The sequence below is a fragment of the Scleropages formosus genome, chromosome 5, assembly GCF_900964775.1.
Source record: "Scleropages formosus chromosome 5, fSclFor1.1, whole genome shotgun sequence".
NCBI lineage: Eukaryota > Metazoa > Chordata > Actinopteri > Osteoglossiformes > Osteoglossidae > Scleropages > Scleropages formosus.
In genome coordinates, this window is record NC_041810.1 from 12,362,350 (window position 1) to 12,375,594 (window position 13,245).

General features: G+C 49.0%; 1 protein-coding gene across 6 annotated transcripts in view; it reads right to left on the reverse strand.

The window, feature by feature from the left end:
- Positions 1–13,245, reverse strand: part of kcnip4a (potassium voltage-gated channel interacting protein 4a) — a 123,429-nt gene that overhangs the window by 58,624 nt on the left and 51,560 nt on the right. Inside the window, exon 1 of one of the 6 annotated variants that reach the window (XM_018759622.2) lies at positions 899–1,684. The exons of the other annotated variants lie outside the window; for them this stretch is intronic. Coding sequence (XP_018615138.1) covers positions 899–956 — 58 coding nt within the window. The 5' untranslated portion in view covers positions 957–1,684. Of the gene's footprint in view, positions 1–898; positions 1,685–13,245 lie in introns of those variants that run through there. 6 annotated transcript variants of the gene reach the window in all.

Consider the following 13,245-nt stretch of genomic DNA (forward strand, 5'->3'; position numbering starts at 1 on the left):
TTTTATACACTCTGGGTGTCTATTCTGGTGGATATTTTCCCCCATGACCACCGAATGTGGAATTTGGACGCACTTTCGAGCATGGGCTGCTGTACGCTAACCAGATCCTCACATCACCAACAGGCACCGTGGCCTTGCTGAGCTCATGGACTGTTACCAAACACCGAGCTCCACTTTAACTAGAGCTCTCAAATCTGGGTTCCCATGAGTTTCTGCTTACGCTGCACTTAGCCTTCGTCAGTGTGATCAATGGATAGGAGGGATAACCCATTTATTCTGCGTCCCACCTGTTCCTCCATCCATCCCGAAAAATAGGTTAAGAGTGAACCAACAGTCAACATGGCCTGAAGAACCACTGTACTCCAGCAGAACACATTAAAAAGCACATCTGATGTATCCTGGAGCGCATCAGCAAAGAGCTGGAATTAATGAGCTCCGTGTTAAACGAATATCAACTCCCTGGAGTCGTATAAAGAAGCAGGATCATCTCTTTTGTTGGAGATGTAAACAAAGCGCAGGGCTGTCTAATTCCATGGACTGCCAACTTATTTTCCTGGGGACTATGGTGAACATGGTGAACATCGGACTCTGAGCAGGTCGCGGGTCCGATCACAGGGCATCTGAATGCAGCTGGCGGCGGAGTGGAGGGAGGAGGTGCTGCGGAGAGCAGCGTGAAGAAGCCAACACACCTCAATGCAATCGCGTGGAAACAAAAGTACCCGAACGCGCTCAAAGTGCCGTAACGAAACCTACGCAGAAGGACGCACAACATCCACGTAGAGCTGAAGTCTTGCCCAAGCGTCGGCTTTGCTTGGCGAGCAGGACTAGAATGATGAATTCCGACACCATGGACAGTCACCCACCCAAGGGAAGGGGATCTCAGCCCCTCCTGGCCTACCTGTTCGTTTGTTCCTCTGTTTGGGCTGCAAGGAGAAGATCACCATGAGTGCCCCCATCTCTGCCCTCTGAGTCTCTCGCACAGCTCTTCTCTCTCTGTTCCTCTTTGGGCTGCTGCCTCAGCTCCTGGCTCTGCTCTGGGATCTTCTCAAGGTTCCGCTTTTGGTTCTTCTCTCTGTTCTGGACTCTTCTCCAGGCTCCTCACTCAGGTCATCAGTGGGCTGGTCCAGCGACTCATCCGCGGGGCCAGGGAGGACAGGAGTGCAAAAAGGCACCGTAACGGGAAAACAAAGTGTCCTAACGGAAGGCACCCCTGCGGCCGAGCGACGGCTGACGTGCCGCGGCAGCCGACCGCCACGCTCGTCTGAATGTTAATTGGGATGCAGGATCCCCTAGGGTGAGGTCCTCAAGTATCTGCTTGCGCCTTGGATGGAGAGAGCGGCTGAACCTGCTGCCACTCTTCAACAGATAGTTCCCTCAAAGAGCGGGAGAGAAAAAGAAATCAGGTGGAGAGAGAGAGCGAGCGAGAGAGAGCTGTGATGAAACAGACCCTCTCCTTGTGACCGCCTCCTTTCGTTGTGGTTTCAGTGACCGTATCGAGGACTGTGCTTCCCGCTGAACTGCGTCCACCATGAGGGACTTAAGTGTTGATGCCCAAGCAGGAGAAATGACCCCGATACAGAAATTTTGATAACTATGGTGTGTAATTTCAGATCGCCAGCAGCCAGCTGCACAAGCACCGAGTACGTGTACAGGAGCAGTTTCATGGGTAACGCGACTGACTGCGGACTCACTGCTTGGCAGAGAAAAAAATAGACATTTAAATTATTCTGTGCTGAATGCAGTGGAAACCGGCTGATAAGGAGCGACAGAACTTTGATTTGAATTTACATTGGCTTTTTAATTAAATTTTAATTAACATACATAATAAATAACTGTGGAACTACTCTGTCACTACAGTTTTTTTTTTCCTCTTTCATTTGGTCTGATCAAAAAAAATGGAAGCTTCATTTTCCATAATAAAATAACCAGCACCGCAATGTTTGGAAAATACGTAATATTTCACCTTTATTAAAATGGGAATTTGTCGAGGGTTTAAAACTCCCTATTAACGTGCAAACACACATCTGAATGATGTGCCTCCCATAAGACTCAATTGCGTTGGTCTCACTGCCTACTACTGATAATCAATATGTCTAGGCAAGGGTCGCCAGCGGTCCAGAGTCTATCCCTGAACATCCTGGAAACATAGGGTGTGAGGCAAGGGTATATCAGGGATGGGAGACTGGTGCATCATGGGACAATCTCACACACACACTCGTTCTCTCTCTCTCATATATGGAGCCACTAGCGTACCTGAAACATGTCTCTTTGGATTGTGGGGGGAAACCAGAGCACCCAAAGGAAATCCACAAGTGAACGCCGAGAGACGAGCAAACTCCACACAGACTGGGCCAGATCTGAACCAACATTCAAGGCACCAAAGCCACCCACTGAGGTGCCCTTCTCTCCTTCTATATAAAGAAAGTTAAACACAACATTAGAGGTCCTTCGGATTCTCCCTCACACAGTGAAATCCAGAAAGGCTCAGTGAACTTGAAAGCTGTCACCTTTTTTTCTCGTCGCGCTTCTTTCCGAGTTGTGTGTCTCACCATTGTTGAGCAGAGTGGTGGATATGAGGCCGCAGAAACCCCACTGGGGCAGCCTGGGCCCACATCTCAAGGAGCTGAAGGAATGCTGAACACGCAGTTACACACACAGCGGTTCGGGACAGGAGGGTCCAACCTTTATTTGACCATAGGTCACAGTCATTATTGCAAACCACTCTGATGGCTGAACATGTAAGAATCATACAGCAACATTCTGCATCTTCTGTCTAAATTCTTTCTTATAGTTTGTTTTACTTGAGGGGGCAGTGGCGCAGTGGGTTGGACCGGGTCCTACTCTCCGGTGGGTCTGGGGTTCGAGTCCCACTTGGGGTGCCTTGCGACGGACTGGCGTCCTGTCCTGGGTGTGTCCCCTCCCCCTCCTGAGTTGCTGGATTAGGCTCTGCGACCCTGTATGGGACAAGCAGTTCAGAAAGTGTGTGTGTGTGTGTGTGTGTGTGTGTGTGTGTGTGTGTGTGTTTTACTTAGGTGTGGTGTGCGCTGTGATTCAATAAAAGTTACAGTATCTATGGTAGGTTCCTGCAGGGCACATATTTGACAGGAAGAAGTCCATCCTTCATTAATCGTGCCTGAATGGAAGCCATGGTATAGTGTAAGAGGTGTTGGAGGTACACAATCCCTCGGACTCACGTACAAGTGCTGCACGGGGGACTTATTTAAATTATCCTGGACATCACCCTGCTATTGTCACGGCAAAAAATGAAAACCAGTTTGCACTATGAGACAAAAAGGCCTCCGAAAGAACACTCGTGGTGGTTCGCACAGGGCGAGACTGAGCTCCTTGTCACGGGTGGTTCAGTTTGGAAATGCAGAGGTGGGGAAGTACAGTGTTCTCCAGGTGGACCAGCGTCCATCCTTGCCCTCCTGGATCACACACAGCGTCCTAAGTGCATCATCAGTGGGCAGCAGGTGGCGTAGTGCTGTGAATGCAAACAGGCTCGATTCCCACCTCCTGCTGTTGCACCCTCTTACCTTGAATTGATACAGTAAAAACGTCCCCAGCTGCATAAATAGGTAAATCAGTGTAAGCAGCTTAAGACCGTATGGTGCTGTATGTTGAAAAGTGTCACAGAAACAAATGTAGATGTGTTCAGTGTGAGCATTCTGTCCCTGGTGATCTGAGCCCGGGAGGCCGTGGTAACCGCCCCGGCACCGCATGGGCCGCGCTCCACCATGTTTCTTCTGGCCACTTGTCGCAGTGCAAATGCTCCCAAATGAAAAGGGCGTTTATTTCCAAGAAACACAGCTGCATCGCTCTTCTCGTTTCCCCAACTACAAGGCCTTAACTGCTGACGCCTCGAACCTGGAGGAGAACCCTGACAGATGAAGGTGAAATGATGGTGTACGTCCAAAACAGCCATTGACATTAGAGTGGAAAATATGAAAAAGAGCCTTTTCAAAGACCGCAGGTGCATTCAGACAAATGCTTGCCGTCGATGCAGGGAATCAATTTTCAGACGCACTGAAAATATTTCTCACTGAAAATGGCTGGGGGTTGGGCTGAGAAATCTCATCAATAATTCCCTCGAATAAAAGTGTGTTAAATGAGGTGTCGATGTTTGTACTGAACAAGAGCAATGCTACACAGACACCGAAAGCAAACAGCGGCGGAACGACGAAAGGATGTCTGAGCGTCAGGGTTCAAAAGCCGGAGCTGGAACTGGAGAGGGAGTTGCGTGAGGGTCGGTTCAATCGCAACGCCGTGGATGAGAGCGGCCGTACCCGCTTCGGGGCGGCACAGCGACCTGGCACCACAACCGGGAATTTGGGCAGAGATGTGGCAGGAAACGTGGCACGTTGGCGAACCGACTCATTATTGCGGAGAAAGGCGGGAAACGAAGGGATCGGCTGTAGGTGCGGCACTGCGAACACCGCAGGAGAGATTAGCAGGGATTACGAGTAGCTCGCAAAAAGCCTCGTGAACATTTACAGAAGCAAAATCCCGACGCACAACTTTGAGGCAGGCGGTTGCAATATTACACTTCTAATCCACTACCTCAAGAACCAGCACATGAAAAACAGATTAAATCCTCAATACGGTATTCATCAGAACCGTTCTCCATAGTGTACGCAATTTACTGCTTTACTACAGTACACAGTATGAAAAAGAGCCTTTTGCATTGCCTACCAGTGCCTTTTTGGCTTAAAAGTTTGGTTTGCCCTCACATTTTTCGCCGTGGTCCATCTCACTTTTTCATAGATGCACAATTGAGGGTCTAATTCATGTGGGTAAATTACACAGGATCCTCGAGATATAAACAGCTGAGTTACAAGTGCAACTGAGATTTTTTTTTTTTTTGAAGTTTTAAAGTTATTTATTTGTAAACTGCTTTCTCCACACTTGACTGTTCTCTGCCATTTCTCTGTGCAAGTGAGGCCAGTGCAAGCTGTATTAACCCACCGAGCCAACAGAGACCACCTCCGTTCAACTTGCTTCCACGGTGTTTACAACTTTTAAATGGACAATTGAGCTTTTTCTGATCAGCTGGTGGGCTTCTATTTATAAGTGACTCTGGAGTTACAAAACAAGCTCACAAACGGTTTTTCGCTGTGTGTAAGTTGAAGAGATGGTTTACAGGTAGTCTGTGACATGAGCACTCCACAACCTGACAGCCTTACATGGAGAGTCTATGCGAAACACAAATATTGTACAGGCTGAACAGAAGACTGAAATACCAACTGATTTGGGAATAATATCAAAAATTTTCTTAATTCTTTCAATCATACAAGACAGCAGAAGTGGCTCTCATAACAGCCACAGTGGGGCAGCACATCTCCATGAGACACAAGACTCCTCAGTCCATGCTGGATCCCAAGAGGCTGACTGCTCTTACATTTACATTTATTTACTTAGCGGATGCTTTTCTCCAAAGCAACTTCCAACAAACTCTATGTAGTGTTATGAGCCCACACACCTTATTCACCATGGTGATTTACACTGCTAGACACATTACTTACACTGGGTCACTCATCCATACATCAGTGGAACACACTCTCTCTGTGACACTCACACACTATGAATGAGCCTGAACAGCATGTCTTTGGACTGTGGGAGGAAACCAGAGCACCCAGGGGAAAGCCACATAGACACAGGGAGAACATGCAAACTCCACACAGACTTAGCAGGTATCGAACCCACGTCCTCTCGCACCCACCCAGACGCTATCAGACAGCAGCGATACTCACTGTGCCATGGTGCCACCCAGGTGCTCTTAGCTGCTACATGCTCGGGGTTCAATTGCAGGCTTCTGCAAGCCAGCACTTCCACCCGACACTTCGCTCTCAGTCCTAAGATAACAGCTGGTAGCACCGTGGCGTGGAACAGCCAAACGCCAAAAAACTAGCAGTCCGCAGTCCCCTGTGACCTCGCCCCCAACGCTCAGTCCTCCTTCCCAGCATCACCCAAAGGCTCCTGCTGCTGAACCCGAGTCGGTACGCAGGCACCGCAGCAACTCCTCTCACTGATCTCCTGGCATCAAACCGCTCGGTTGGGGCCCACGTGCCCAGCACCACCTGACAGATTGCCAGATGCCTCTTGCATGTTTGTACTACACATCACTTGGGCTCTGAGCCCATTACTGACACAGTTACTACCCTACCTCCATTCTACAACCATGTTACTAGACACTTTCAAACACATTCACGCACACGGTGGCCGAATGACGGCACTGAAGCACTTCTCTCTGCTAACCCATAGAGGGCACTCCCTGCTCAGGCAAAACCTCAACTTCTGCTGCAGGAGTGGTGATCGGTGGTTTATGTGGAAACATACCGCGGCACAGCAAATATGTGCAGGGACCGCGACGAGTCATGTCACTATGTAAGTAGGTAAAATGCCCCACGATGTTTGTTGCTGTCCTCCCTGTTCGTGTTCTCTCACCCAGTAACGTCTCCAGCAAGCCAGGGCAGCCCCTCCAGTCATAGGGTACCATCTCCATACAGCAAAGCCAAGAACACGTAGGGGCTGAACTTTCACCGATCACATCCATTAATGATCAGTTAGTGCTCAAAGAGGAAGTCCACGTCTCCACGGTAACCACGACATCCGTAGCAAAGCAGCATCGGGGTTCCCCGCGATTGCAGTCGGAGCTCAGCTCGTCCACGGAAAGACAGCGAGTGCTGCCCAACCAAGTACTTTAAGGACCAGCCTGGGCAGCCGCTCCAACACACAGACACACACACGGTGCTCATCAATAAAGAGGCATCAACAGACTGCTGCAGTTCCATTAAAATGGTAGGAAATGAGTTCCAATACTGAATTGCTGCCAGAAGCCTTGCTTTTTGCTGAGCATGGTAAAAAAATCAAGTGGGAACAATGCCGCTGTGGAGTGTTTGGGCTCTAAAGAAGACAACAGCGCCACCTTGAGCCCTTTGAATATTTACACACTGACGGGGTGAGGAAATCAGGGCCCTTGGGGTTAAAACAGAATCCATACCCAGAACCGGGCTGCCCTGCCAACTGCATTGCGCTTTTTCTCTGCACTTTATTCCCAGAACTGTTGACGATCACTGTGACGTTTACTCACAGCGCCCCATTCGTGGGCCGGGCAAACAGCACGGCGAACGCGCCGTCAACCAGGCATCTTGTTTCCATCAGTAATAGCAACCCGCTGTCACTAATTTTAGAGGAACTGGAACCGGCGGATGTCCACAGGGTGAAGGACGCAAGGAGGGCTGTGAACAAGTGGGAACACCCGGCTGCATCGCATGACCCAAGAGACGCCATCACCCAGTGAGACTGAGAGCTCAGGATAATGTAACGACATCAATACAGCAATACATGTAAATTCAGCTGAAAAATATGACTCACGGGTACAACAAGAGGCTCCCGGCACGGGGCCTGCATGTGGCGCGGTGGGTAGAGCTATTGCCTTGACTCATAAGACCAGGGTTTGAATCGTACCTCTTGCCGCAACACCCTTGATCAAAGTAGTTACCATGAACTGACACAGTCACCATGGCATAAAAGGGGTAAAATCAGTGTAAACTGATACGGAGAAATCATCTAAATTCATAAATACCTCCGGTCTCTAACTTATTATCCAGGCCTTCCTCCCAGCTCGGCTGGTCCACCTGGGTTGGCGGTGGCAGCTACCCCCCCCCCAGCGTTCCTTTAACGATCAGACGTCAATGCTCAGCTGTTAGCGTGACAGTGTAATGGGAGGCGCTGGCCGTCGTCAGGCATCGGGTAACGAGGCGTCCGCCGCACATGTGAAGAGCTGTCAGAAATAATTAGCGGACCCTTTCGCTGGAGCTTCGGGGCGTTCACTATCAAAACATCCCTTGCTTGTTTCAAACGGTAATTGTTCCATTTTACAAAGATGGTGCTAAAGCTCTACCAGGTGCAGGTATCAGTGGTTTAGATTCGGTTCTGTGTCTGACAACACGGGCTGAACGGATATGCTAGTACACATCAGTCTTGCGTGTTACACGGGCTGTTTCTAGCTGCGCAGATCCGGATATTTCACCGCTGGTGATTTACCCCCTTGCCGGTGACAAGTCACAGCGTCTTCAGCAGGATCCTTACTAATCCCAGCATTACCTGTCACATTCGCTATAATAATCTCAGCTGCTTCGTGAGGCTAAATGACAAGTTCAGTGGACATCCACGGAGGCTTCGTCCCTGTCCGTCAGAAGAGCTGCGGTGAAACGACATCACGTCACATCACGCACTGCCCCAAGTTGGGGAGCGCAGATACAGCAACCGCGGTCAGGCCGTCACACGCTCCCTCAAGGTCCACGACCCTCTCTCGGGTCCAGTTGGGTGAACGCGCTGTGCGTGCGGCCTTGTGATGGGCTGCAAACGCAGAACAGGCAAACTTCCCGAACGCATACGGACACACACTTTACCGTGTCCAAGCGGACAGTGCTGGGAGTGTAACTGCACAGCCCTCCTCCCTCAACCTCTCTCCCAGCGACTTTTATTACTGGAGACGTCGATGCAGTCGAGGAGCAGAGGGCTGCGGTCCGGGCAATAATTAGGAATCGATATTCAAGGCAGCCACGCGTCCTTGCAGATACTCACTCTGACTCCACCAGTAGCTGCCGAGCGCTGAATAGCAAAGCGATGACGCCTGCGAGAAGCACCAGAGCTTTACTGCCCAGGAGCAGAGTGAACGTGGTCAAAAGACTCCCAACCACACAGGGAATCCCACACACGAGTAAGGCCAACTTGGTACACTCATTACCCATTTATACATCTGGGTAATTTTTACTTTACCGGAGTTATCAGCAGGGGGGCGCGGTGGAGCTGTGGGTTGGACCGGGTTCTGCTTTCCGGCGGGTCTGGGGTTCGAGTCCCGCTTGGGGTACCTTACGATGGACTGGCGTCCCGTTCTGGGTGTGTCCCTTCGCTCTCTGTTGCCGGGTAGGCTCCGGTTCCCCGCGACCCCGTATGGGACAAGCGGTTTCAGATGGTGTGTGTGTGTGTGTGTGTGTGTGTGTGTGTGTGTGTGTGTGTGTGTGTGTGTGTGTGTGTGTGTACACGTTATCAGCAAGCGTGTCAACTCAGTGTCAAAAATGAAGGAATAACAAGATTGGTGCCGAAAGGATTCCAACAATACCTGAAGATTTTAACATGGTGGGACATGATGTCAATGTTCTCTGTTTTATGGGTCTTGAACTAGTAAAGTTGTCTGGAAGAGAGGCTGACAAGAATACACATCTGTTACAGTGGGAAATGTGGTATATTCACCTTTTAAACACAATATCACCCAGCGGTCCCAATGACCTTACACATGTCCTTACACTGTTTGCATCCACGGATCTTGTGTATTGATGGCTTTTTATCAATATTTTTATCGCGTCACTTGTCAATTATTGTCCCTGCCTTTCTGTTCCATTACTTTGTCTCATGGTGTGTTTCGATTTTTCCTGATAACCCTTATATTACTGGGGATACCACTGCAGTACAATTACTATGTCTGTATTTCTCTCAGCTGCTGGTCCGGTGATGCCGTCGCCCGTCAGATGGCCTGCATATTGTTTTTATGTCGCACCTTGGAAGATTTACACTAACACTAAAGAAGGCATGTGGCCGAAACGCGTTTGAACAGTACAATTTAAAGTACTGGTTCCACTACATTTATTCATTTATCTGATGCTTTTCTCCAAAGCAACATACAATGTTAAGGTTATAATTACTAGAAGCTTACAATTATTTACCCATTTATCCAGCAGGGTAATTTTACAGTAAGTAGCTTGCTCAAGGGATCTACAGCCAGAGGTGGGATTCAAACCTGGCTCCTTTGAGCACCGAAAGCACCTCTAACCAGTACACCACTTGTTGCCCTTTCCAGCACTAATGTCAGTGTAGGCAGAGCTGTCCACCATCAGTGAGAAACATCCAGATCCTAGAAGAAAAAACACACACACACACACACACACACACACACACACACACACACACACACACACACACACACACACACATTTTCAGAACCGCTTGTCCCATACGGGGTCGCGGGGAACCGGAGCCTACCCGGTGACACAGGGCGTAAGGCCGGAGGGGGAGGGGACATACCCAGGATGGGACACCAGTCCATCGCAAGGCACCCCAAGCGGGACTCGAACCCCAGACCCACCGGAAAGCAGGACTGTGGTCCAACCCACTGCGCCACTGCACCCCCTAGAAGAAAAAACATTTACATTTATTCACTTAGCAGACACTTTTCTCCAAAGCGACTTCCAATGGATACTATGTAGTCTTATGAGCCCACACACCTTATTCACCGTGGTGACTTACACTGCTAGACACATTACTTACACTGGGTCACTCATCCATACATCAGTGGAACACACACACACACACACTCTCTCTGTCACTCACACACTATGGGGGAACCTGAACAGCATGTCTTTGGACTGTGGGAGGAAACCAGAGCACCCAGAGAAAACCCACAGAGATACAGGGAGAACATACAAACTCCGCAAAGACCGAGCAGGGATCAAACTCATGTTCTCTCACACCACCCAGGCAGTGTGAGACAGCGTTACTCGCTGTGCCACCCTGCCACCCACAAATAACATGAGAACAGACATGGAATTAGCCCCACGTGGTATGAACATGTTAAATGCTCTTACAATATTTGCTGTTTTTTAACATTTATTCATAAAACTGCTCATGATGTCAGTGTGGCAAACACCCTGGAGTGACGCCGCAGAAGCAGCTGCGTGCGCAGTCGTGCCTGAAGTCAGCGAGGTCCAGCTGACATCGTGACTCATTAGCCGCTGCTTTGGAACCTTCCTGTCACCCACAGGATTCCGAAAAGGTGCACAAGAGAAGATGGGATGCGAGGAGGAAAAGGGCCCAGAGCCCGAAAACAGGATGTACCTTCCCGAGTGACACCTTGCATTTCAAGAAAGTGGGGGGGGGGGGTGGTCTTGGCCGAGCTTGAAGATCCATAGCCCGCATTGCTCGTGTCACATTCTCACCGATGTAATTCATGAGACAAGATCTGAGGGTGTGAGAAAAATGACTCGGCAGCGGCACACGAGCTCCGTGCAGATTTACGGCGCCGCTTGGGATGATCATTTCTTCGCGTGTTCGGTGCGATTCCTCTCCGGTGAGCAGGTGTGAATCAATGGGACGTTCGCCGCCTTTCAAAAACGTCTAAACGTGCACCGGAGCTGAGCGATGCTTTACAGGTGAGTGCGGTCTAAATAGGTGTCAGGGCGAGAATGTCATCTTAGTTCCTTGTAAAACACAATTTTTCACAAAGAGGGATAGGGTGGGGTAGCTCTTGGCGTCTCCGTCGTTCTTTCACTTCAGTCACCGTATTGGCTTCCCAATAAAAGTGAAAAAATGTGCTTGCGATTCATCTGGAGCTCGTAAATATGCTCCGCTGGAGTCCGTAACGGACAGACAACGGACGCGCCAGCGGTGCCATCCAGAGACCACGTGTGCCCTCCTACAGAAGCATCGAACACGATACTTTTTACGCCGTTTCACCGCTCGGGCGAAGCCGCGATCATTGCAGCTGGAGACTTGAACCAACAACCTCCAGATAAGAATGACCAAAGACCACAGACCTGCAAGCTGCAGCTCCCTTCACTTTGTCAACAGCAGAACCGAGGTTTCAATAACAGCATCCGGCTGCAATTTGCATCAGTAACACAGTATGAGTTCCCAGTATTACTTTCCATATGGTGCACAGGGACCTGGCAGAACTCATAAACACATCCAAATGTTTGGGCTTTTATTCCTGTAACTCTGTTAGGGGAACTGGGAATATAAATCAACAATATATCAATAACAATAATTTAGTTTTCCCTCATATACATTATAAGAAAAGACTGTTTCAGTCACTTTGGCACAGAATCCGGATACAGTTTATGCCACAGGCAGATTTTCTCCATCCTTGGGGACTAGAACCCAGTCTCCCAATACATTTATTTACTGTAGCCATCGCACTGAGGTCAACCGTCACATCTGTCATCAGGTTTTCAGCAAATCCAATTTAACTGGCAAAATGTAAAATGCGCAATTCATGAGCAGTTATTAACCCTTAGTTATCCAACACATCTCTCCAATGTAATTTACAGTGTCAGAGTGATTAAGTTACAGTGGTAGAGTGATTTACCTGTTTATACAGCAGGGTTATTTTTATTGCATCAGTTCATTGTAAGAACCTCAATTAAGGCTTTTATAGAATAAGAAATATTTAGTTTTGGATCAGCAGGAGCAGGAGATCGGATTCAAACCTGGGTCCATTGATTGGAAGGTAATAGTTCTAACGACTGCTGCTGACACTGTTATTTAGTTTACGTATTCTGAAGCTGACCACTCCAGATGATCTCATGATGTCAGATGATGACAATGTCAATGCTGGCTGTATGATCCAGCTTTACACTGATATTCAAGGGCACTGGCTCACACACTGTTCCCAGATATGTGCACAAGCCCCCCATTTGTCTCATACCCGTAAGCCAACGAAGGGACCAAAAGCAAATGTTGGTGCTCTCACTGATTATACCAGACATCAGTTCCTTCAGGAGCCTTCTGATATCAACCAAAACCATTAAGAGGTTCATCAGCTGTAATGAACTCTGACTGCAGCCTGTTTCCTGGCAACAGCCATTGGCTTAAGTCCCCCTGACCTTCTGAATTAGTTTAATTTTACCATATAATCAGCAGGTTTCTTTATTCCCATGTTTAAATTATTCACACAGCAATGGAGAGCCAAGGAAACACTGTGTCCTCCTCAGGTGTAAAGGCTGCATTCTGGCCTGCACCTCAAATAGCCCCGGAGGAGCATCGACACAAGCGACACAGGGCCACAAACACAGTAACAGATATACAGGTGGCACAAAGGCGGCAGTGCACTTACTGGACAGGAATGCTCAGTTGACACAACACTCAATAGTATAACAATAAAACATCAGGCTAAAAGCAGAGCCTATCTCCAAAGTGGTGATAAACCAGTTTGCATAAACGTGTCATGTTCAACCCTTCCTGGATCGGGTCCTTGTCGTGACGGAAGGGCTTAAGGGATCTAAGGATCTCCAGAGCTATATCGTCGGGAGCAATATGCCCCTGGTAGGGTCTCCCATGGCGACCAGGTCTGGAGTGAAGATCCAGACTAACACGACCCGAAAAACCCCTATGGCTAATGGGAACAAGATATCGTTTACCCTGCCCGGAACAGGGTCACCGGGACCTAGCCCTGGAGCCAGGCCTGGT